Genomic DNA, 25,236 nt, shown 5'->3' on the forward strand with positions numbered 1-25,236 from the left:
TCAGTATAACTGTGTCCACACTAGTGGTTCTCAGCCAGGAGTACACGTACCCCTGGGAGGTACAAAGAGGTCTTCTGGAGGGTACATCAATTCATCTACACATTTTGCCTAGTTTTACAACAGGCTACATCAAATGCACTAGCGAAGTCAGTACAAATTAAAACTTCAGACAGACAATGACTTGTTTATACTGCTCTATATACTATACACTGAAATGTAAGTACAATATTTATATTCCAATTGATTTTATAATTATATGGTAAAAATGAGATCGTAAGCAATTTTTCTTTCAACTAGTGTGTTGTGACGCTTCTTTATTTTTATGTCTGATTTTGTAAGCAAGTAGTTTTTAAGTGAGGTGAAACTTGGGGGTATGCAAGACAAATCAGACTCCTGAAAGGCCACACTAGGCTGGAAAGCTTGAGAGCCACTGCACTAGAGGCACTACTGGTACAACTGTAATAGATAAATAATCACATCCCTAACTGACCTAGTTATACCAGTACAAAAACTGTCTGTAGGCCAGGCCTTCAAAACTTTAGCTAAAAGGTGTGTGTCATTTCCATTCAGAATATACACTGCACTATACAAGGGAGACAATAGACACAACATAAATCATGTTTTTGAAATGCTATATCTATAAATATAGGCATTGTAAAGATTTTTTTTTTTTAAATCAACCCTAATGTAATCTCCTATTTCAGATCTAAGTAAGAGAATGATACAGATTCACTGATTTCTTGGACATTTTAAACAGTTTACATTCATCAGGAACTACAGCACTTGGGTTTACACAATTAGGTTAATACAAGCAATGAAACATTTCTCTCTCCCAAATCACATCCAACTGAAGCACATTTGAAGCAGTTCTTGTAAGTGCATTCCATATATGAATAAAAGTAGCCCTTGCAACAGCTACATCAGTTATAGAGCTAAACTTAAAAAGCTTGCTTTGGTTCCTTCACATCCAACCCATCTTGTTAATTATATGGAAAAAGTAAGTCAGACTTTGGTACTATGGCAAGTATTCTTACTGAACTACATAGTACACCCTGGATTAACGGGGAAAAAAATATTTTTCTTCATCTCTCCCACCCCCATGTGTCAGATTCTTAAAGCAACAACATGCTTTTGTACCAATACCCAAAACTTAAATTAACTATAGTGCAAGCCACACAAGCAATACTGGCAACAAAGAGCAAATACCCTGACAACTACCTAGTAATTGTTTCACATAACTTTGAAAAATTAGCAGCCAAGCCCCTGCAATTTACAAACAGCATGACTGCCCTTTCAAAGGAAATACTTATTTCTAGTTTCAGAGTAACAGCCGTGTTAGTCTGTATTCGCAAAAAGAAAAGGAGTACTTGTGGCACCTTAGAGACTAACCAATTTATTTGAGCATGAGCTTTCGTGACCTACAGCTCACTTCATCAGATGTGAGCTGTAGCTCACGAAAGCTCATGCTCAAATAAATTGGTTAGTCTCTAAGGTGCCACAAGTACTCCTTTTCTTTTTACTTATTTCTAGTTATCTGCTAGCAATTATCCAGTGCCTGCATTGTGATTCAAACATACAGGGGAAGAGGAGACGCCCTGGGAAATTTTAAATTATTTTTTATTAGGCTTAAATTAGCTTTCGAACAGCACATAGAATTAAAATGGACAACACCTGCCAGACCTGCCCATGTAAGAGTAAATGGCAGGAGTAGTTGACAAAATAATTTAACATAGATTTAGCTGATAAAATTCCCAACCTGATATACTATTGTGTCAGCCTATTACAGATTATTAAATTATTTAAAAAAGCAGGCTTCCAATTGTACAATTTTCAATTTAATCACTAGCTGGGAAATTAAAACAAATGTGATTTTCACCACCATCCTCTGCTATGCTGAGACTTGACATGTTAATATTAGATTCTTTTAATTTAATCTGGTTTCTGATAATCTTAAAGGCTCCTCTGCCAAGCCTGGTAATATGCTACCAAGCCCACTGCAGAGCTTCTTAGCTGCTGGAAGCATTTTTGTTTCCTGGTCAAAAGCTTCACAGACCAAAGATAACTGCAATGATCCTAAGCCCCAAACAGTTCAGTCATATGAGATGCCAAACACCCTGGTGTGGGGGGAAGAAGTGTTGGGGGGAGGGGAGTGAATTCAATGGAAGTTGAAGGCACTCACCACTGTGTAAGAATAGGCCCTTGGTTGTGGGATGGGAGGGAGAGCTCCCTGACTGTGGTATTTCATCTTTACCTTGCAGAATGTAAAGATCTGGGTTGAGATTTTCAAAGCAGTGACTTAGTCACATACCTTCTGTTCAAATTAATGGAAGGTGGGAGGCTACATCCCCTTCTTTTAAAAAAATCTAAAACTTGAATCCTTCCAGGATTCAGAGTGGTTGCTGTGTTAGTCTGTATCAGCAAAAAGAATGAGGAGTACTTGTGGCACCTTAGGGACTAATAAAGTCTCTAAGGTGCCACAAGTACTCCTCCTTCCAAGACTGACTCTCTTATACTACTTTGAAAATCTTAGCCTTACTCGTTCCGTTCTGAAGAATAACGACAGCAGATGTGCTCTGTTCAGCATACTGCATGAGATGGAGGCTGAGATTTTTAGAGGGGCTTAAGGGAGTTAGGTGCCCATTAACTTTCAATGGAAGTTGTGCACCTAATTTCCTTAGGCCCCTTAGAAATTTTTCTAAGGCCATGTCTACACTACCCGCCGGATTGGCAAGTAGTGATCGATCTGTTGGGGATTGATTTATCGTGTCTAGTGTAGACACGATAAATCGATCCTCGATCGCTCTGCCGTTGACTCTGGAACTCCACCATAGCGAGAGGCGGAAGTGGAGTCGATGGGGGAACGGTGGCCGTCGATCCCGCGCCGCGAGGACGCAAAGTAAGTGATTTAAGTCCATCTAAGATAAGTCAACTTCAGCTATGCTATTCTAGTAGCTGAATTTGCGTATCTTAGCTCAATCCCCCGCCTAGTGTACACCAGGCCTAAATGACTTTGACCACTTGGGAGAATAGTTGGTATGTGTGGAGTCTCAACAAAAGGACATTTAATCAAGGTCAGGTTTTGTGAGGTACTGGGCACCATTGATGAAAACAGGGATTGAGGCTGCTCAACATCCCACAGAATCAGCCCCTAGAAAAAAAGATCCTAAGGTATTAACAATGGCCCAGGAGATGATACATTCATCTATTAAAAAATATGCTACTCAAGGTAGACAGCTGGAAGCACACTATCCTCTTCTAGCCAAAATTAAGAAACAGTTGATCTAACCATTAGCTTTTGCCAGTACAAAATAATTTTTCAGACACTTTTGTTATCAGGGCAAAATAAACTTTTAAATATTTTTAAACTGTGAAAAAATACAAGTAAATTTTTATTTAAAAATATATATATTCCTTACTCCACATTTGTTTGTACAGATAGTTTTGTGTTAAAAGGACAAAAGAAAAAATAAAATAAACACATCAATAAAGGCATATTCAGACTATCAAATTATTTATATAGTATATTTGGTAGAAGCATCTTTCTGTAAAACTGAGTAAAAGGAAGTAAATTATTCAGCTTTCATCTGCTCTCTAATGTCAGAAGGCAAAGTTTCAAACAAAGTGTCTTCCACAACCAAGCCAGTCCGCTTCAAAGCCCTACACTCACCAAGTTCAGGCGGGAGAATTTCAAAGTGATTGCCTTTAATATCCAAATAGGAGAGGAATACTAAATTACCAATTTTAGGTGAAAGGACTGATAAATTATTTTTCCCAATCTTAAGAGTCTTAAGTTTTTTGCAAAAGTATAATTCATCTGGCACATTCTCCACTTTGTTACAAGTGATGGAAAAATACTGTAAACTTTGCAGCACTCCTATTTCCGGTGGAATAAATCGTATATCATTGTAAGACAAGTCTAAGTATCTGATTTTGTTGCATAGGAATAGGTGGGATGGAAGAACCTCTATTTTGTTGTGACTAAAGGAAAGACGCTCTAGGCTAGTGAGTTTCTTTATATGCTCTGGGATATATGTTATACTGTTGTACCACAGTTTTAGGATTGTAAGTTTTCTCAGATATTGAAAACTAACTATTTCTTCTATTGATTTGAGGTTGTTTTCCTTTAAATCCAATTCCTGGAGACTGAGAAGGCTAAAAACTGCATGAGGTATGCGCTCCAAATCACAGTGAACCAGCTCCAACTCAGTCAAGTTAACCATTTTCTTCAGGTTATTGAGCATCACTAATTTGGTGCCATCGTTATGAATACACATTTTTTGAAGATGACTTGAAACATCAACTGCTGATTGTGGGATTTTGGATACATTGCTTTTAATGTAGAGAATTTTAAGGCTTTTAAGTTCCCGAAAAGACTCAAGAGTAATGTTTTTGGAAATATCATGACTGAGAGAACCAATTAAATAGAGCTCTTCTAAATTTCTGAGCCCGTACATCCAATGTGGAAGCTCTCTGATGTCATCAAATTTGACACTCAAGATCTTCAGATTTTCCTTCAGAAAAGCCAAGGCAGCACTGTGGATCTTCACAGAACACTGGTACAAAGAGAGCTCTTGGAGATTATCCAACTGTGCAATGGTTGCTGGTATCATAACATTATTAATTATTTCAAGTTTTAGAGACTGCAGCTCTGTAATTTCAAAAACTGTGTCTGGAAGTCCAGAAAGCATGAAGAGCTGCAGTTCTAGCCGGTTATATGCATTTGTTTGTAGCCTCTGTCTCAATTTATCTGCAGTCCATTCATTGTTTAAGTTCAGCTGTTTCAGCTTGTTTTCACTGACTTCAGACAGGAACACTGCAAATCTCTTTGAATAAAGAGGGTCATATTGATCTATCATGTGAAGCATAAAAGCAAAGTCATTCTTAACATCTGGGATATCATCAATTCCAGTCTCTTGCCGAACATATTCAAAGGAATATTCCTTTAGTGAACGATAGAACAACCAATATAAAGTGTAAAGGCATGTTAGTCCATAGATGCTTACAAAGCACAGGTAGCAGAAGGAAAGTTTAGAGAACAGATGTGCCATGGTATGATTACAGGAAAAATTCTTATATCCTGTCATGTCCTGTATGTCAACATTACAGTCTACTGTAAATTGAACTTCTGAAACCAGTGCACTATTGTAAGCAATAATGATAAGGAATTTAATAACTTTAAGTACAGTCTGACGAACATACATAGCATGGAGCAGATCACTTTCTTCAACGTGCAGTCGGAATTTCTTCACCTTTTCAAACAGTGCTTTTGCCTGTTCTCCTTCTTTTTTATCCAATGCCCCTGCCGTCCCCTTATCTACAACAAACTTTTCAGGTATCGATTTTAAAGACTGAGTCTTGACCAAAGTGCCTTCTGTGCTAGGTTGGATAGTATTTGACCTTGTTATGTTGTTCTTCCTGTTGTCCTTCTCTTCTGAGTCTTCCCCAGACACTTCAGATAAGGCCCTTGTTGTCCAGGGAGAATCAAAACATTTCCCCAGTATGGAAATGAAGTGTTCAATTTTTGAGCTTGATCCAGGGAATTTGAACCAGAAGTTACTACATAGCATGAATATCAGAGTATGTATAAGGACAAGGTAAGGGAAGTATTTTGCATACCAGTGCAGTGCACGTTCATAGCACATTTGGTTTATAAAGCTATACTGCTGAAGGTCTAAATCAGTCTTTAGTCCTTTCATTTCAACAGTGGCAGGAGTAGTGGATGGTTTGGGTGGAGGAAGTGGAGTTGTATTTGGGACTGCATTAGGAATGTGAGAGTGATTCTGTGAAGGCTGTATTCTTTTTGGAAGGCATATTATCTTGTCTTGCATGACCTGAAACACACAGAAAGATACACTTTCAAATTATGAAGAGATGATGCCTAATGTCATAACTGTTTGGATAATAGCATCAGCAAAATGTAATTTCTCCTTGACATACTCTATGCTGAGTACCAGTTCAGTGGTTAAGTCCATTATTATTAGTTATGTGCTAATCACACCCTTAATATATATGCTAAAAACTAGATTGTCTGACCTATTTAGTCGTCTCCATACATAAAAAAAAATCTTCCACATATAAACAAACCTATGAATGTATAGCTCTCTCTTTGATTTCATGATCACTGCATGAATTTAGCACTAACCAATCAGATTTAAACCCACCACACATACACACAGGGGTTTATTCTGCCTGAGTGCCCACACTTCCCATTGGCTTCAGCAGGAGCTGAGGGAGCATGCCACCTAGCAGAATTGGACCCCACCACTATTTTTTAACTATCTCCAGCATGGTAACTGCTGAAACTTAGGCTATGTCTACACTTACCGGTAGACTGGCACTGCTGCAATCAATGTAGTGGGTGTCGATTTAGCAGGTCTGGTGAAGACATGTTAAATCAATGGGAGAGTGCTCTCCCACTGATTTGTGTACGCCACCTCCCTGAGAAGAGTAATGTAAGTCGGCAGGAAAGCATCTCCCATCGACACAGCGTTGTGTAGACATCGCGGTAAGTTGACCTAAGCTATGTCTACTTCAGTTATGTTATTCAATTAACTGAAGTCACGTAACTTGGGTCGACTTACCACAGTAGTGTAGATCAGGCTTTAGAAAGCTCCTTTACATACATTGAGCCAGATCCACAACTGGTATAAACTGGTATAAAGCTCCAGTGAAGTCAACAGAGTTACCCCAATCAACATCAGTTGAGGATCTGGCCCATTATCTTGAAATTGGGTTTACACATTTGTAGCAAACATGAATGTAAATATTTGTCTGTTTCATTTGCATTGTTTTCACACACCATTCCCCTTGTGGTTTATTCAGTCAAGCAGTTAAGTATGCAAGTGACTGAAACTATGCTTTGTTTATGTCAACAAACACTTGGCTGCTAGCCCAAAAAGTGCCCTTGTGAAGTGTGATTTTTGAATATATCACATACTTACAGATCTTCTGTACACAGCAGAAGATATTTAAAAAATATAACACAAACAAACTTCTAACTTACATCCTGCACAATTTGAGACATTTATCATTGAAATTCAGGAGCAAATTTCCTGCTGGTGTCAATGAGCAGAGCTCCACTGAAGTCTGCCAGCTTATGACAGCAGAGAATTTGTCCCTTTCACTTCACTTCCTAGGGAATGTGAGTTTCACATTACAGGTATTACTGGATCCAGCAGTGTCAGCTGGATCAAAATCCTGCTAAGAAAATGTGAATCGGTAAGAAACGGCATAAGGGTTAAACAAGAAATGATGAGACTTATTTCATATCAGTGACAGAAACGTAGGGCCAGATTGTGGCATGCTCTATAGGTCTATGCAGAAGAGAAGCAGCCTCTGCCGAGTCATTACTCCTGCATAGGTGGGCAAACAGTAGGTAGAGCAAAGGCTGTGGGATGTATACTGCACGAGGTATAATCCGAGCATAGGGTATGTCCTAACTAGAATGGGGAAAACTGGGAGATAGATCTGATTTGATAGGTAGTTCCTGGGTCTGCACAACTGTGCACTGCCTCCTACGCAAAATCACAATTTAGGGCCCCCCCCCTTTTTTTTTAATTAAAAGGGACACTGTTAATGTTTATGTGTCTACACTTTGATCTACTCTCAAACCTGGTGGAAAGATCCTTCAAATTTACAGATGTAAAAACAAAAAATATTCATGACCAAATATCTATATTGTTTTTAAACAACAGGTATTTTTGTGGAGCCCACCATACATAATGCTTTCTGCTCCTCATCAGATTTTGGCTCTGTAGCAACATTTAACTAACCCAGCAGTTAACATCAATTGTTTATGTACCAAGCATCCTTGAAATGTTTTGGCATGGAGGAGGCAGTTATTAATTATGGGTGGTTATGAATAAAATAAGCATATTCATTTCAGCTCTATTCAAAACACAGGGAGAAAAATAAAATTTGTGTGTGCCAAATGTGAAAAGACAAAAATATATTTTAAGACCCTAAGAAAGTTGTAAATAATAAAGAGGGAAAAACAAGAATTTAACTCTACAGTCAGGCTTGCTTTGCAAAATTGTAATGAAAATTGACCAGGTTAGGCACAAAATCTACTCACCCTCCTTTGCCATGACTGAGGATCATTAAAAAACAAATGGGCCAATTCCTCAGCTGGTGCAAATCAATATAGTTCCACTGATTTCTGATTTTCAGCAGCTATGGGTCTGGGCCATGATATTTTATTCATCTGTTCAAACAAATTACTCATCTGGGCCAGCAGATTTTGGCATTGCTGTCAGTGACTACAGTGAACACAAAACTTGATAATGGTCTTCTGAAGAAGGCTCTGTCTGGCGTTTTTTGAACACCCCTGACAACATGCTTTTAAGTTATACTTTGTTTAATTTACCTGTAATGTACATCCAAAGACACCAATCATCAGCATGGCTACTGAGAGATAGTCTGTAAACACATCCCACCATGGCTTCAGTACTCTGAATGCTGGCTGCTGTTCAGAGAACTGACGAAATTCGGTGACAGGAATCATGTTTCTGAAAGATAGTCAAGCAAGGCTGGTGTTTAGTCATTTCATGCTATCTTCCTCCATTCCATATGACTCATGGAAAAAGATATTTGACTCACTGGGTGAAAAAAAGAAGAAGCTATTTTGACCTTCTACAATCATTAGGCATTCCATGCTTCCCATACTTCCCTCCCAGTGCCTTGGACCTAAAAATGGGCATAATAGTCATCTCACAAGGATGTTTCTGGATTATTCATTCATGGCTATAATGTGTTTGGAGATCCTTGGATAGAAGGCACTCTAAGCATTAGTTACATTAACATATTGTCTTCTTAAATCCTCAGACTTCATACACTGTCAACGAAACCACTACAACTGAAGCATTACTTCACAAAACCATATTAAAAGTCAGAGTTATTTATCAGGCAGTGTCAGTATCAATAGGCCTGCACTGATGCCCAGTTTGTTGCAGTAATGGTGATGCTATACGGCTCTCTTTATGAAATTACATCCAGCCAAGAGAGTCCCTTCTGATATCTGTGTGCTTATCTCACAAAAACTCAGCAGAGAAACCAGGGGAAAAGTGCTTCTTCAAAAGAGGAAGAGCTGGTATGAGTGATTAATAGGATAAACCTTCTCTTCACTCTCTTTTCTTTTAGAAAACAGTGGAAAAATTGATCCCTTTAAATTATATGACCAGCACTTATCAGTGGAGCACTGTACTTTAGGTATCCTTTACCTGACAGCATCACAGTGCCCATAAGTGTCACTCACAGGAAAGACTCTTGAGCAAGAGCTAAAGCATGTCATAAATTGTTTTTTCTTCAATACTGCAATCCGCACTCTTTTATGGCCATTGCTAGGAAGATTCCTTCCTTCCTTTTCTTTATTTCCAGAACAAATCTAAATAATTTTGGAATGCTATTCCTTCAGATTTTATTTTAAAATTATTATTTTTCTACAAAAACTCAGATATATTTTTAAAGAATATATAAATACAATGTTAGTCTATTAGATGCCACTTAGTGATCCCTGATAAAGCTTTGCTATTTACCTGACTGTCAGCTCAGTCATTGGAAACTGGCATTTTGCTGATAACAGAAGTACTGCCAGCTCCAAACATTCAAAAATCCCACAGATCACGAGAATGGCTTCAAAATCATTTTTTGTTTTGTTTTAACAACAACTTTGGGGGGGGGATGTGATTTTTTTGTGGGATGTTTTTTGTTTTTGGGATGGAGAGGTGATATGTCTTCTCGCATCAGATCCTGTAGGCTTCACATTTTCAAGCTTTTCTCCACAACTCTGAGGGGTAGATTTTTTTTTTTTTAAACCAAAGTTGAGATTCTCACACAATCTTATGACTCCAGAAGGAAAGCTTTAAGAACAGCGCCTAATGTCATGAGAGTTGGCAACATACAGCAAGAAGTGCACTGAGCATAGTAGTGGATGGGATGGGAAATCATTCTGCACTGAAATCAGTGGGAAGCCCGGCTAAATTTGAATTCTGCTTTCTCTATGTATTTTTAAGTTTTGTTTTATCGTAACTGTGTTTGATTAATTTATAGGCAGGTAACTGATGAGGAATTTAGATGAAGACATATAGTCTATGCCACTACAAGGAAATGCTCCTCGGATCGCCTTCCCTTCCCCTCCTACTATATTGGATAATGAGCATATGTAGCATGACCCTCCACTAGCTGGAATGTCAGAACTGCTCAAGAGCACATGACCACATCACTGTGTTGTTGGTGGTCCACAGACGATGAGGAAGAATCTCCATGGGGAAAATCTCTCGCATCCTCTATAGCAGGTCTATCTGTCGAGAAGGATGATCTGAGTCTACCTAAGCAACAATACTTGAACAATCTGAAAATTTTCAGATGCAATGTTTTTCTGTCAGAAAATGTCGTATTGAAACATGCTGTGGGAAATGTCAAAATTCTGGCTTTTTGTTCTGATTTGGAACAAAAATTTGGAATGTTAGAATTTCCCACAGAATGGAAATTTTTGTCCAAACCAGCGCCAGATAATACTTAGCCCCGTTACTGTTGCACAGTAGAAAGTTTATACATTGGTTACTTTAAAAATAGAAACAGACCAACTCATTTTTTTAAATCAAGATCTATAGCACCTGAAAATTAGTAACCATTCTTTCAGACTAGAGAACCTCACCAGGGAAGAAAAGCACTCTGAAAAATATTGATATGAAGAGGGAAAAAATTACTATTAAAAAAACTTGTCAGGGGTGAGTCAATCTAGTGTTTAGTTTTGTTGTGACAACTATATCAGAATGTTATTTAAGGTCCTGTTCAGCATTCTTTACTCAATATATGGTCCCAATGGTGGACGTGAATGAACTAATGAACAATAATGACAGTATACAATGAATACAAGGAACAGGAATTGAATTGAATAGAATACAAAGGGTGTCCTTTGTACATAGAGTGGGGACTTTCTACACTTGATCCTTCTTTTGCAATATTTTGCAAACATGGATATTTGCAAGATTCAGATGGAGACTGGTCACAAAGGTATGGGATATTTGAGCCATTTTCTGTCATTCTCTCAAGAAAATCATTTCTAATGGCAGGCTACCTTTGTGGCACTAGAAATCACAGCAGAGGCCTGTAAGAAATCCAAAGGAAGGTATCTGTATTCTACAATGCTGCTGGATTGAATGACTGAACGAAAAGTGGATATATATAACTACCACTTCTTTTACAACAGTAGCTTGATTTTACACATTCCGCTTCTAGCCCTGTTGCCATGAAGACACCTTGGAATTCCATAAGCAGAGGATTCCAAAGCTTCAGAAAAACAGACTGCATGTTTATCTTTTTCAAAGAATTGCTAAAGAACTCCTCCAGACTGCACAAGGACTCTGACACTAAAGAAGTGTTACAGTCAAACAGTATTTTATTCATAGATTCATTTCCAATCAGATGTGACAAGGACTTTGCAAACGGAAAAGGTTCAGATTCAATCTATATTCTGCTGACTATTTTAAACAAGTCAAAACAGAGACAGTTTAAAACCAATGCCACATTTCAGGACACAGATCAACACATTAACTACTGGAGTTTCTCTTATGTTATTAAAAGGAACTGCAATATTAAAGATGAATTTAAACACTGTGGGTTAGAATTTCAGCTGGTGTAAATTGGTACTGCTCCACTGACTTCAATTCAGTTGCATCCACAGTTACTATTTACAGGCACAATACCCAGTAGTTTAGGCCTAAACTTTGACCTACATTAAATGTTGTTATAATCTGATTGGAGAATCTCTGAATTCTAAATACTCTTAATTAAAATCATCACTCTCGTTCTCTTTTCTCTCTTGCTTCCCCTACCCCACCTTGCTCTCCAGAAATTTAAAAAAGAAAGGGAGGCATGAGCTAGACTATCTGGTATTCTGCTGCTGCAGAGAATTAAGAGAAGAAGCCCAAGTTAAACTTTGTTCTGAGAACCAGCCAATGGTGGTATACAAACAAGGAGGGATAAACAACACAAAACAAGCTTGTAAACAATTCAAAATAAAATTCAGGGTTTGCCAGATAGAAAACTGGGGGGGGGGGGGGGAGGGTTAGTAGGGAAATATATTTTTAATGTTTCTAGGGAGGTATTTCAAACAATGGAAAATAAAGGAAACTGAAAATTGATTCAGTGAATATGGGCAATGAGAGGAGATGTGAAAATACAGGAGTGCAGAAGAATTTTGAGGAACCCTGAAATTCCACAGCAAAAGAATAGCACATGGAAAAGAAGGGGACAGTGTGGTCTTCTGAAGGAATATGAAGATAATAAACAAACAGGCATATGCTGGGAATGGAGATGTGGGGAAGAAGCAAACAAGAGCACTGAGGGCCACATTCTCAGCTGGTATAAATGGGCACAGCAACTTTGACTTCTGTGGAGCTTCAAGCATTTACATCAGCTGAGAACTTGGCCCACAGAGTCAGTTAATGCTTTCAGGAGCAGATAAGAGCAGCAAAAAGCAGACTGAGTTAATGCAACCTAAAGGAGTTAAGGAGAATAAATAGATGAGGGTGGGGAAGAAGGGAATTGGAGACAAATTAGTCTCATTAATAAATGAGAGAAATTAAATCAAATTATGATTCTAAAATGGCTACGCCATTGCACTAATCTGCCTGTTTGCAATTGGCCTTCATCAAATTAAATAAAGAAAAGTGGTATAGACAGTTAGGAAGTAATGAAGGTTCTTGCCAATGTGGCTGAAGAGAAAAGTGAATATATTTTATAGATCAGGAGATGCAGATGACATGCATTTCAGGATAGGAAGGAAATTAAATAATTCAATTCCTGAACCATTGACAGCTCACAGGAATACCTGCAGGGTGCAGCTGGGGAGGGGTGATGCTAGCAGAGCAGGGTTTTCCATTCACTGACTATCCCCTTGTGGGGCTGATATCCTCAGGCCCAGGCTGGAGAGGTAGTTTAGTAGTTTATAAGAGCTTTACTATATTTTTTCTCCAGTGTGTTTTTGTCAAGTGTCTTGAAAAATACTTTAGAATTAAAACCACACACACAACTGCATCTAAAATACTGTCCTGAATTAAAAAGATACAGCCAACGATAGTGCGACTATAGCCTTTGGGTCTAATAACAGGCTACCATGGTCATTTTTAAAGAGATGTCTGTTGAGTAACATACTTCATTCTGTGTAGCATAACTGGTAGTGGATACGTACTAACCTTTACCTGCACAAGGGGGTTGGTCACATGAAACTGCTGTGCGTTTTTAACTTACCTGTCTCTGCTTTCCAAATGCAATTTAAATAGGTATTATGATTGGAAAAGCAGATTCAATGAAATATAAAGAATGAATTGGACACTGTCCCTTTATTTTATCTATTGCAAGCTCTTTGGGATAGGGAGCATGTCTTTGTAGATGTCTGTATGGCCACTTAGCATATTTTCTTCATGGAACACCCAAAAATAATAAAAAGTTGACACCAAGATGGCTGCTTGTATAGAGTTGCTTTCCCCAGGTTCTTTAAGTGCCAAACAAATGTGTTGTCCACAGGTGACATGCAGGAGATGGAAGGATGGAGTTTCCCTTCCCTGTACCAGCAGGTGGATCAACCTCTCTGGGAGAATAACTGCAGTCTCCAGGATGTGGCAGAGGCTACCGACTGTTCTGCGCTCCCTAAATGGGAGATCGATCAGGGGATTGGTATCATTTGTTGACCCACTGATAGGCCCCATCTGTCCCAGCCACCTCCCACACCATCCCCATATCCTCGCTGAACAATGCCCCAAGACTGGGTCCCCATACACAGCTTCACTACAGCTTGTCTGCTACATACAGTATAAAATGGCAGCTCCACTGTTTTTGTTTCTTACATGACCACCCACAGAGGAACAAGATTTGCCACTCCAAGAGTAATGGGTCTGCCAAACTGCAGAGTTTTTCACTACAGGTCAAGCCTTTCTCTATTTTTATTCTTCATGTGGAACAAGATAATCAATTGTTTTACAACACAGGGAGGCAATCATTATTCATTGTGTGTGTTACAGGATCAGGGCCTCATTGTGCTGGATGCAAATATTTAATAAGACAGTCTCCAGGAGCTCACTGATGCAACAGGAAGTGAAGAACACAATGGAGGAGAAGAGAGAAGATTAAGGTGACAATAATAGGAAGACAGGGTTGCAGGTATAATTAACTAAATACACCTTGGAGGCTTGAAAGGTGTGGGATTTCTTAAAATAACCAGCTACGAGATATAAAATTATTCATTTGCTGGCAATACATTTCACAGTCATAACTCTGCATCAGTATAGGATAGAGAATCAATGCCATCACCTCTTGAGGGTGTGTCACAAGGCTATGGACTTGATCCTGCTCCTCTGAAGTCAGTGGGAATTTTTTCCATTGACTTTAGAAGGGCATAAGGTCAGGCAGGCTTCAGCTGAGGGCAGAACAGCAGCAGGGCTGTGAGTGGAAGGTTTGTGCATCAAGACTATTCTGTGATTTTGGGACAGATGGTAACCATGGGGGACTTCACGCTATTTCAAGCCAGGAGATCCACTGATGGCACAAAGTGCTGGGCTAGGCAAAAGTAGCTCTCCCTGCTGGCTTACATATACTGTTTGTGTTAGTATGAATTATGAAGTGTCTTTTGGAAAACTGCTGCAAGTAAGTCTCTGGGCTTACACATACACAAATTATGGACCATTCATATTAATTAAAAAAGCAGAGAGCAATGTATATTTAACATACAGGCTGTGGCAATTATGAGCAGCAATGAACCTATGGCCTGGGAGCTGCGGGGCTGATGGAGTCTGTAAGCATTTATGTTCCTTGTATTGGATGAGTGCTGGATACACGGAGTATTACTTCATATAAAACATTACACTGCACACTCCTGAAATTGGAGCACTTTGTCACAGACCGTAAACATTTGTTACGAGTAATATTTCAGTGCAACTTTCAAGGGATACTGTAATATCTTTGGCCTTGGACGAGACACCAAGTTAAGGAAACAAGCTAAACTTTAATGACAGAAGGCCCAATTCTGCAGTTCTGAGCAGATAAATCTTCCGAGTTATTTTTTGGTTTTTGTCTGCACAGAGACCACGGGATTCAGCTCTTTGTTTGGCCAGCTAGAGTAGATAAGACTAAATTATGGCCACAGTCCTGCAGCCAGATCCGCATGGGTGTACCTGGGGTGCTGGGTTAGGCAAAAATCACTGCACCCGTGTGGAGCCCCATTGATTACAGCCAAGTTTTGACCTGGACTGAACAGTAGTAGAATAAGCAGGGAAGGCTCTACCATGTATTGAGGTCATCCGACAATTCCCATTTTAAGACCTTGTTTCAGTTTTTTACAACTTTGCTGAACTGTTTGGCCTGAAATTTTGCATGCTGGGTGTCTGCCTCAGTCTGAAATAGTTGGTGTTTTTTTAAAAGAAAAATGTAGCCAGTATGGTTCCACTGTTTCTGAGAACAAGACTGGGGGAAAATACATTTTGCCCATATTAAAAAATTCTTGAGATTTTTTTCTTTGAAAGGCTTTGAAGCAGGGACTTGAAATTTGGTAGGACCTGGTGTTTGTGTCAGTGATGAACCTTTTGCTGTCCAGGCAAAAATCTGCCAAATTAGGCCAAGTTATAAGCCTTTGAAAAATTGCAGTTTAAACATGCTCAGTGGAGACTTCTTTGATTTAGTAGCTAGAAATAACTGAAGATTCCACCCTCACTGAGCATGCTTGAGCCTCTCACTGCTCCTAGTGCTGACCAGACAGTGAATGCACCATGCCCACAGCATGACTGAACATACTCCATCCCCTCACAGCTCCTGTGTGTGACTGGACAGTGCACATGTGCCATTGCGGCAGAGTTACGGAGTATGCTCCAACCCCAAGCTATAGGGGCGCAGAAGGAATTTCTCTGAAATTGCTGCTCTCAGCTACTCCAGGCTGGGCACTGTAACCGCCAATAGGGAGCCTGTCTCTCCTGTGCTCTCAATGAATCCCATCCTCTGCTGGCACCCAGTCAGCATTTTGGAGGACGCCATCTGATTTGAAGGTAGAGGGGACAAAGGACAGGCAAAGGGAGGGAAAGGAATAAATTGGGACAAGGAGTCTGCTGAGCCTGGGACTGGGGGAAAGAAACTGGGAGCTGGAACCAGAAGACTGGAACTGGTTGGGCAAGGAAAAAAACAGTACATGACCACATAATGGATGACTGTTTCGTTATTCATATGCACAAAAGGGAAAGGGTGCACAGGCAACCTTAATACTGGCATTTCCTAACATTTAAGAGCTTGACTTTATCATCTTAACAATGTTCTTTTAATTGTGTGTGTAAAATATATAATAAGGTCTTGGCTGATGTCTTCGATTTTGGCAATCATTTTACTATATGTTTGAGTAGTGTCCAACACAGTGTGTACCTAATCCTGACTGGGGCCTCTGGATGGTCCTCTTGTAACACATAAATAACATGCGTAAATAAATAAAACTCTTACTACTAACTTTTTCCTACCTTTTAGGCATTTGAAGGGAACAGTATATCTAAGAATGAGTCACCCTCCCCTGTTAAGCTTTGAAGCCACAACTATTTTCTGTGGACTGGTGGAAAAACTACAATGAATACAGATCATTTGTAAAGCTCTTACAATTTTTGCCAGCTTTTTTTTTTGGTGAGCTTCCCTTAGTTCTGTTGATCACAACTAAGAATTTCACAGTGAAAAACATCAATATTTGGGAACAAGGAATACAAACAAGTGATGCTACTGCTCAATAATAAACTCAATTTTAAAGAACTGGAAAGTGTGTAAAAATACATTTTAAAAGATCCATTTATGTCCTCAAAGCAGTTATTTTTAGGTCTACATGTTTACTGTATTCTAGAAACATTTTAAAACAAAATATTTGAAATTCATTTTCTTGGGGGATGGGGCTGATCAACAAATGTGGCCTAATGAGCGAGACAATGGAGTAAGAGTCAGGAGTCCGAGCCCCAGCTCTGTCACTGGCTCATTGCATAATCTCTCTATATCTTAGTTTCCCCATTTGTAAAATGTGCATAATGAGGCTTACTACCTTTGTAAAGTGTGACAGGATGTGTGGATGAACAGTGCTATAGATTATTTTCTCTAGTTCTCTGGAAAGAATCCAGTCTGAGCTGATAGTGACTGAAAATTGTTCTCTGATGGCTTTGTGAAATTAGGCTGATTTGATACCACAAAGAACAAAAATCTCCCACATCATAATTAGTACTAGTTGGCCTTCTGTGGAGGGACAACATTGAATTTTTCTGTAGAATGGATTATTCTCTCACCTCGAAACATGATGGTCCCTGCAGGTCAGGGTTCAAACACAAAATAGGGCCCCATCCTACCATCTGTACATGAGCAATGTTCCTCATTGACTTTAATGGGAGTTTTCCTTAGGTAAGGGCTGCAGGACGAGGCTTATACACTGTTCCCTGGGCTATGCCTGTCCAGTGCAGAAATAGGACTTTTGTCTCCAGGGCTATAATTCAGCACATTTCCACACACACAGCATTTTAAAAAGATTCTCCATCACTTTCCAGTAAAACCCTGAGTTCTAAGATTCTGTTTACCCAGTTTCTAGGACCCCCCAGGGCAAGGACTGGGGCCAAGTCTTTTATAAGCAACTAGTGTGTGGCACTTCAGACACTTTAAAGGGAGGCAGATTTTCAGGAAGTGCTGAACACTCACCTGAAAATCCTAGCTCTACTGAAATCATTGAGAGTTTTGCTATCAACTTCAGTGGAACCAGGATTTCATCTCAGGTATTTCCAGCTAGGAGCCCAGATTCACTAGTCACTTTTGAAAATGGTGGCTTGTGTCATTCTGCAGACACATGGCATTATGTGCAGATGTTGGAAAACAATAATAGACACACACATAACAAATACAGAGGAGGAAGTGCAAGAAATGTTTCTTGTTCTATTTTAAGTGTTTGTGACATCATCAACTGCTCCAGAAGAAACTCAGAGACAAACTTCAAGACCCACCAGATACATTTAAAAACACAGCATATAAAATCAGTTCCTCTTTGACGTATGTAACAGCAATTTCAGCCTACACACAAGTGAAACTATTGCTGCGGAGTTAGTAGCCCAAAAAAATATTCTTGTTGTTTTTTTTAATACATAAAAGCCATAATACCTTTTCATGTGAGTAGCATAAACACATTTGCATACTCAACTGCTCTCTCAACTTTGTTGGATTACGGAAACACAAAAGTAGGGCTGGATCATGCGCCTCAAAACCTCACTGAGGTCAATGAGAGCTGTGTGTACACAAGTTATGCAGGATTTAGAGAAATAGTAAAGTCCCCAAATTTTCTGTCCCAAAAGAGACCGATGAAGTGAGCTGTAGCTCACAAAAGCTTATGCTCAAATAAATTGGTTTGTCTCTAAGGTGCCACAAGTACTCCTTTTCTTTTTGCTTCAAAAGGCATATACAGCATTTTGCAGCTTTGGGAATAACACTCTTATCTTAACAGGGTTAACATATCTTTCAAGCTTAGGACTCTGCCTCAAAATGCTCTGTACATGATAAAAAAAACTATTAGATCAAACTCAAACATAGAGTAAGAAGAAATTATTCAAAAAGTGATATTTTAAGACATCCTAAAATCTGACAACCTGATTCAGAAAAGCAAAAGTTTTGCCAGGTTCTTCAGAAATCCTTAACATATTCAGATAGCACAGACACTTAGGAATAATCCTAAATTTTAGGGAATACAAACATTGTAAAAAATAGTGCAATTAATTGATTAGAAATATGTAGGGGCCATAGCTGAATACAAATATTCATTATCCATAAATCTGAAGTTGCATAAACAAATTTCACTGATGTAATTAAAAATTAAAAATCAACCATGACCAGGTCAGGAAACATAAAAATACCTAAAGAGATCCATTCTGAGTCTCAAGCAGTTCTATCATCTGAAATGTTAAAGACCACACTGTAGTGGAGCCAAAGAAAATTAAAGAAGTGTCTGCTTTCATGATTTATGCCTTTTTCATATAAAGGATCTTTTCTTCTATCCCTTGCATGTGGTACAAGGGGACTTTTTAAAGTTTGCAGTATTCTTATAAAATATTAATCCCAATACACCTGGATAAACATACAGATATTTTCAGTCAGAAATGTATATCACACATTTTTCTCCTTAGTGTAAAAAGCTTCCCACTAGAGACCACATTTGTAGGACAGATCAATCATAGAAGCATAGCCCATTTTATACTAATAGTATCATTTCTGACTGGGCAATAGGAAAGGCTAGTTTATATAATTTTCAAATTTTTAAAACTGATATAGTCTACATGCATAAAAAAAAATATGTAGGACTGCTGTTTTTTAGGCATTCTGTCCAGATAACCTCCTTATTTCAAAATCCTGTTCTGAATTAATAGAAAAAGAAATGTTAACAGCTACTGTATATTGATAACTACTAACATTAAGTGGATCCTTACAGGACATAAAGCTCAAAGATTTGAAGGATCTAGAAAAACAGATCTGAGTCTGAACTCTTTATAGGACTCTTTCAGCTCATTGGGCCTGGTCTACGCTTACAATTTAGGTCGACATAGCTACAGTGCTCAGGATGTGAAAAATCCACATAGCGCCCACTGTAGGTGGAGCTAGGTCAACAGAAGATGAATACTTTTATCAGTCTAGCTACCATAGCTCAGGGCATGGTGCTCCTACAGTGACGGAAAAGCTCCTTCCATTGCTGTGGGCTGCATTTACATTACGGCGTTATACTCACGTAGCTATAGCACCAGAGTTATGCCATTATAATCCCCATAGTATAGACTCGGCCTCAGTGTCCAGCCATGCCCTTCTGAGGGCAGATTAGAGTTTTCTTAACCAAAAAGTCTTTTGGTATACCACAACACACAGAAAGGTAACTCCTAGTAGTAGTCAAGCCAAAATTTTTTTAGTTGTCTGGAATTCTGATCATAATACAGCAGGTGTAATAGTGTTTACAAAATGGCGTTTAAAATGGGTTTCCTCTGTTCTATTTTCAAGGTGTGCATGAAAGGTATTTAACAGCAGTTCTATGTCACAATGCAAGAGGAGGGTGCAGTTCATCAAAAAGTCATCAAGATTGATTGTACCAGTTATAGCACTTGCCTAACAACTGTCTCTCTTCAGCTGACAAACAGAAATTACATTTCTTACAGTTCAATATCTACTTTTTTGTTACTGCATTTCAGCATTAAACCTGGGCACTCCAGTGTGACATACCTGGTATGATACATGGGGCAGCACTTGACTCTTGGTTTGCTGCATTTAGCAGTTATCTTCAGCAGCATGCAAGTGGTCAGTCCAGATCAGATGCTAGATCTCCAAAGGGACTCTGGGTATGTCTACATGAAAAGGCTACAATGGTGCATAGATACTTTACAGCAATAGAAGGGGTTTTTCCATTGCTGTAGTAAATCTACCTCCCCGAGAGGTGGTAACTAGGTTGATGGGAGAATTCTTTGGTTGACTTCGTAATTTCTACGTTGGGGCTTAGTTCAGCTTAATTATATTGCACAGGGCATGAAATTTTTCACAGCTCTGAGTGATGTAGTTAAGCTGACTTAACTTTGTAGTGTAAACCAGCCCTTAGGCATTGCAATGCCTAACTTTTAGGTGACTTGCCACCAGTGGAATCCACAATGCCAATGTAGGCATCCAGGCTCCCTATAGAATGCATGGGGAGAGACAAGCACTGAAGATTAGAATTCACAAAAGCCAACACACTGAGTAGGGGAGCCACCTCAGCTAACCAGAGGAAATGTCAAGGAGAGAGATGTGGCCTAAGGCTCATTCTCCAAAGGAGTGAGGTGCCTAAATCTGGGCTGGATTTAGGTGCCTATCTGTGCCTGGGATTTTCAGCTTTGCACCCTCTCCTGGAATTAGCCATCTAAACTGTGGTTTGCAAGAAACAGAGGACGAGGTGTTGGTGCTAGTGTCCTCCCTTATAAAACTTTTAGCCCAATGAGATGTGGGAGACCCAGGTTCAGTTCCCCTCCTCTACCTGATGTGGAGAAGGGATCTGAACTTAAGTCTCCCCCGTCAGAAGAGTACCCTAACCATTGGTCCCTGGGATATTCTGGGGGAGAGCACTCTCAGTGTCCCCTGTTGAAGTTGTTCTACTGTGTATAAATAATTAAATATGCACAGAGCCAAAGAGAGCGTGAGAATGACTCTACAACCCTGTGATTAGGGCACTCACCTGGGAGGTGAGAGACCCAGGTTCAGTCCCTCTGCTCCACTGCAAATGTAATTACCACCTACTCCTTCACAAGCCATTTTGTGCGAGATTAAGCTTGCTCTGAGAATGCCTACCATATCAGGCCCCTCAGGCAAGATAGGCAGAGGAACGCCTAGTTTGAGGATGTGGTTTGGCACTTTTATAGAGGAATAAAAAGAAGCCAATTCAGAGTGTCTACTGCACAAGTTTAAAGAAGCTTCCTTTGGCAGAGAACAACAGTGGTAACAGTGCCTGGCCTGCCCTGGGAGTGAATTATCCCACTAAAGGAGCTATGCCTGAAGGTACAGCAGGTACAAACTGCATACTCAGAGCCCAAAAGGGTGAAGCAAGCCTCGTATCTTGTCATTCTCAAGGGGAGAAAAAGACCTAATAAATCCACAGCATCGACGGTATTCAGAGGTCCCCATTCACTGTGCCCTGAGTTCCCAAATAGTGTTATGTCACAAGATCTCAAGACAGAGAGGTAAAGGATGAACTGTAGAGAGAAGCTTCCAGTGCACCAAATGTGTGGAGTAAAATGCTGGCTGAAAATTTTCCATTGAGTCTTTTTGGGGTGGAAAGTGGTTTCTCAGCTACACTGAGATTTTAATGAAAAAAATCTCTTTCCTTTGAAAAGTTTGGGGGTTTCTTAGAAAACCTGAAAACCAAACATTTTTTCAGATTTTAGAAAGTGAAAAATGTTTGATTTTCAGGTTAAGAAACCCCAAAAAAGTTAAAAAAAAAATTTGAATGAAAAAAAAAATCAGGTTCATCAAAATGTTTAGCAGAAAGAAAGAGAGAAACCCTCTCCAGCCCAGCTCGAGAATTAAATACACAGCTTCCACTATTGCGACTTGTTCTGACGAACTGCCTCTTTCATTTCCTTTCACATTCAGAGGTGTTTGGTTGGGAAGCATATTTCTTCCAGTTAAGGAAGGCCAAGTTTCGCTGCCTCTGAAGTAAAGCAGTGTTGTTCTAAGGTCACTGCACGACACTGCTCAAAGAAAGCCAAGGTTCTGCATCTCCTGTAGTGCTGACACCTTCTGGCCCATGTGATCACAAGACAGTATAATTCTGCCTATTGACCATCCAGCCACCCGAGTTTTGTTTAACTTTCTCATGCCCCCACCCAACACACACACACACACACACACTTACTACAGAAATATATCCACTAATGTGGGCATACATTTTAAACAGTGATGAGGGATTTTGGATGCCTCAATTTTTGGGAGCCCAGCTTGATGCACACTAAAGAGGCCTGATTTCCAGAAAGTGCTGAGCACCCAACTAAGTACCTTTGTGATGAAACTCAGAAAGATTCTTCTGATTGCCTCTATTGGGAACCAGGAGGCACTGGTCACAAATAGCGTATGTACAGAGTAATCAGATTTTTAGGGTTGGGAACCAAAAGTTTACATTTGAAACCAATTCACAGAACAACGTAAATAATACCATAAAATCTAAAACTGCATACGAGCTGTCCAGTGGCTGCCTTTAAACACTCAGACATTGAAGGAGAACAAAGCAAAAACTTCAGCAAACTTTTTAACAGGATTAGAGAGAGACTGGAAAAGGAAATGATTCAGACACCACAGGTGCTCAGTACAAGGCCTTTATGCATCAGTGGCGACAATTCAGTCATGTTTACACATAAGCAAGTTACCATTAGTTTAAAAATCATAATAGGGCCCAATTCTGTGACATGCTCAGCACCCTCCACTCCTCTTCAAGGTCCAACCCTGCACCACAGAAGTGAAAGGGAGTTTTCAGTAGATACAGATCATTAAGTGGGAATGAAGAGTGCTGGACTTTTAACTACAAGGATCAAGCCCAAAAATGAAATTAAAATACATAGATTTTTAACTGAGTTTTATTACATTTGAACAGCATACATTTTTTCCTTTGCTTTGTTTGCAATTTCCACCCCCAACTGTTCATATGTATGTATTTTTTAAAAGAGCTTTTCTCTTTCTTAGCATACTCCATAGTATCCTCAAAACCTAAGTGATCTGTACAAGCAAAGGTTTACATATATTTCTAATGGTGCTATTCCAAATGTTATGTTCTCTGACACCTAGCGTAAATTTCGTAAGAGAATACAAAACAAATCTATACCCCAAGTACTTGTTTGTGAGATAAAAATCATCAATTTTGGGAAAAAAATCCTAATGGAATTATTATAAGGTATATTTGGCAGACTTTCATATGCTACTCATTTTGCTTGGTCAACTCTGTCTGGTTAACTGGATAAATTACATTTCATTTACAATGAACAAAAAAATCCAGCACATTGTAGCATAGCAATTCTATTTTAAACTGATCTTGAAATCAGGGTCATTTTAATTTTTGACAAAAATCGGAGCCATGTATTCTTGAGCCTTTAACTATATTTTCTCTTGGGTCATCTCTTTTCATGACGTTGGAATCTTACTACTAACTACCAAACCACACATATAACAAATAAGAGCTAGGAATACACAGTTTGAAATTTCTAATATAAAATATTCTGCTCTTCTGAGCTCAGACCTTGGGAAGTGCTAATCAAATCCATCACTTATAAACCCCTTTTCACAGATTCCTGATTAAGCTCGGAGTACATAAAAAGGACTGGAATAATCCTTGTTCATGTCTCTGTAAAGAGATATACCAAAAGGTCGAACTTAGTGTGGCTTGCATATTCAAAGCTTTCCCTTATTTATCCCCCCCCCCCCCATATCAACAAAAACAGGTTAACTCAACTAATCCATATGAATCGCGACTATTTTATCTTTCAACTACTGAGACTACTTCTTTTACCTGAATTCTTCGTAAACCAGAAGAACAGGAACAAGAAAACATGCCACTTACACTAGACGCTGATGCTGTTTTCCTCTGCTGTACCGTTACTCCTCAGGGTTGCTTCTACCATGGTAACTCAAGCCTACTGTTTCTAAACAGAAAACCAAATGTCCAAAATTGCTACAGGTTTCAACGCTGGGGGTTCGTCTGTTGTCATCTACATTGGCTTTATGTTGATGGCAACCCTAAAACGTACCGTGTCAGCAGAGGAAATTCTGAGATTCCAGATAAAGTTTGGCTTTCACAGAGCTACAGAAGACGTGGGGGTGGGGGAGGGAGATGGACTGTGCACAATGAAATACCGAAACGTTCGCAGCAGCTCTTCAGTGATGGGTGAAGGTGGTGGGAGAGGAGAGAGTCCCCTAGTGACTCTGGCTGCATTCACCGACTTCCTGGGCTCTTTAGCTGGGGCCCCCCTCCCCTGGCTGCTGGAGGAGCCCAGCTCTGCGCGGCTGCCCAACAGAGCAGCCCTCCCTGCCTCGGAAATGCAGCTGCCTGCCCCGGTTAGCAAAAGGCAGGATGGGTAGCTCGCCAGCCCCCGGGAGGGAACGAGCGGGTCCAGGGCTCCTCTGCCCACCGGGCCAGCAGGGGAAAGGCCTCCGGGCTCCTCTGGATGGTTCCCAGCCCCTCGAGCAGCCCCACCGCGACGGCGCCAGCCCTGCCCGCTCCCAGGGCTTCTCCAGCGCCCGGAGCCCGCGGCCGGCACCTTCCCCGGGGCAGTACCTGGAGGCTGCGGGCGAGGTCTGGCGGGCGGGCTGGGGGCGCGGGCCCGGGGGCAGATACCGCCGCACAGCGCAGGATGCCGAGCTGCCGGGTTCCCGTCTAACGGAGCCGGCTCCCCGCGGGCAGCGGGCGGGGATGAGATCCCGCCTGGCCGGGGCAGCGAGCGGCGCCTACCTGGGGGGATGCAGCGGGCTGCGGCGCGGGGGCAGCGGCGCTCAAGGCTCCCGGCGGCGGCAGTGCGGCTGGCGGCTGCTTCCCCGCTCCGAGCTGGGCGCCGCCGAGGCCGCTGCCCCCGCCCCTCCTCCTGCTGCAGTCCCGGCCGCCGACGCCAGGGGCTCGCCGCAGGAAGCGGGGCTAGTCCCCGCCTGGGCTGGGGCGGCTCCCCTCCGAGAGAGCGGCCGCGTGGCTGGGCCGGGGAGGGGCGGCGGCTGCCT

The 25,236-nt window shown here is 40.5% G+C and overlaps 1 protein-coding gene across 5 annotated transcripts; it reads right to left on the minus strand.

Annotated features, from left to right (window-relative positions):
* Window positions 1-1,483: 1,483 nt before the first annotated feature.
* LRRC8C (leucine rich repeat containing 8 VRAC subunit C) lies at window positions 1,484-25,115 on the minus strand. Of its 5 annotated transcripts, none has more exons than XM_073357120.1 (4): window positions 24,977-25,115; window positions 24,089-24,170; window positions 8,366-8,507; window positions 1,484-5,831 (listed from the first exon to the last, which is right to left on the minus strand). In XM_073357120.1, the coding sequence occupies exons 3-4, from the start codon at window positions 8,501-8,503 to the stop codon at window positions 3,570-3,572; spliced, it is 2,400 nt and encodes a 799-aa protein (XP_073213221.1). In that variant the 5' UTR covers window positions 8,504-8,507; window positions 24,089-24,170; window positions 24,977-25,115; the 3' UTR covers window positions 1,484-3,569. The 5 variants fall into 5 exon arrangements, with proteins under 5 accessions (XP_073213221.1, XP_073213224.1, XP_073213223.1 ...); XM_073357123.1 differs by lacking the exon at window positions 24,977-25,115 and adding an exon at window positions 24,803-24,966; XM_073357122.1 differs by lacking the exon at window positions 24,977-25,115 and adding an exon at window positions 24,276-24,966.
* Window positions 25,116-25,236: the final 121 nt, after the last annotated feature.

Source organism: Lepidochelys kempii, chromosome 8, assembly GCF_965140265.1.
Source record: "Lepidochelys kempii isolate rLepKem1 chromosome 8, rLepKem1.hap2, whole genome shotgun sequence".
NCBI lineage: Eukaryota > Metazoa > Chordata > Testudines > Cheloniidae > Lepidochelys > Lepidochelys kempii.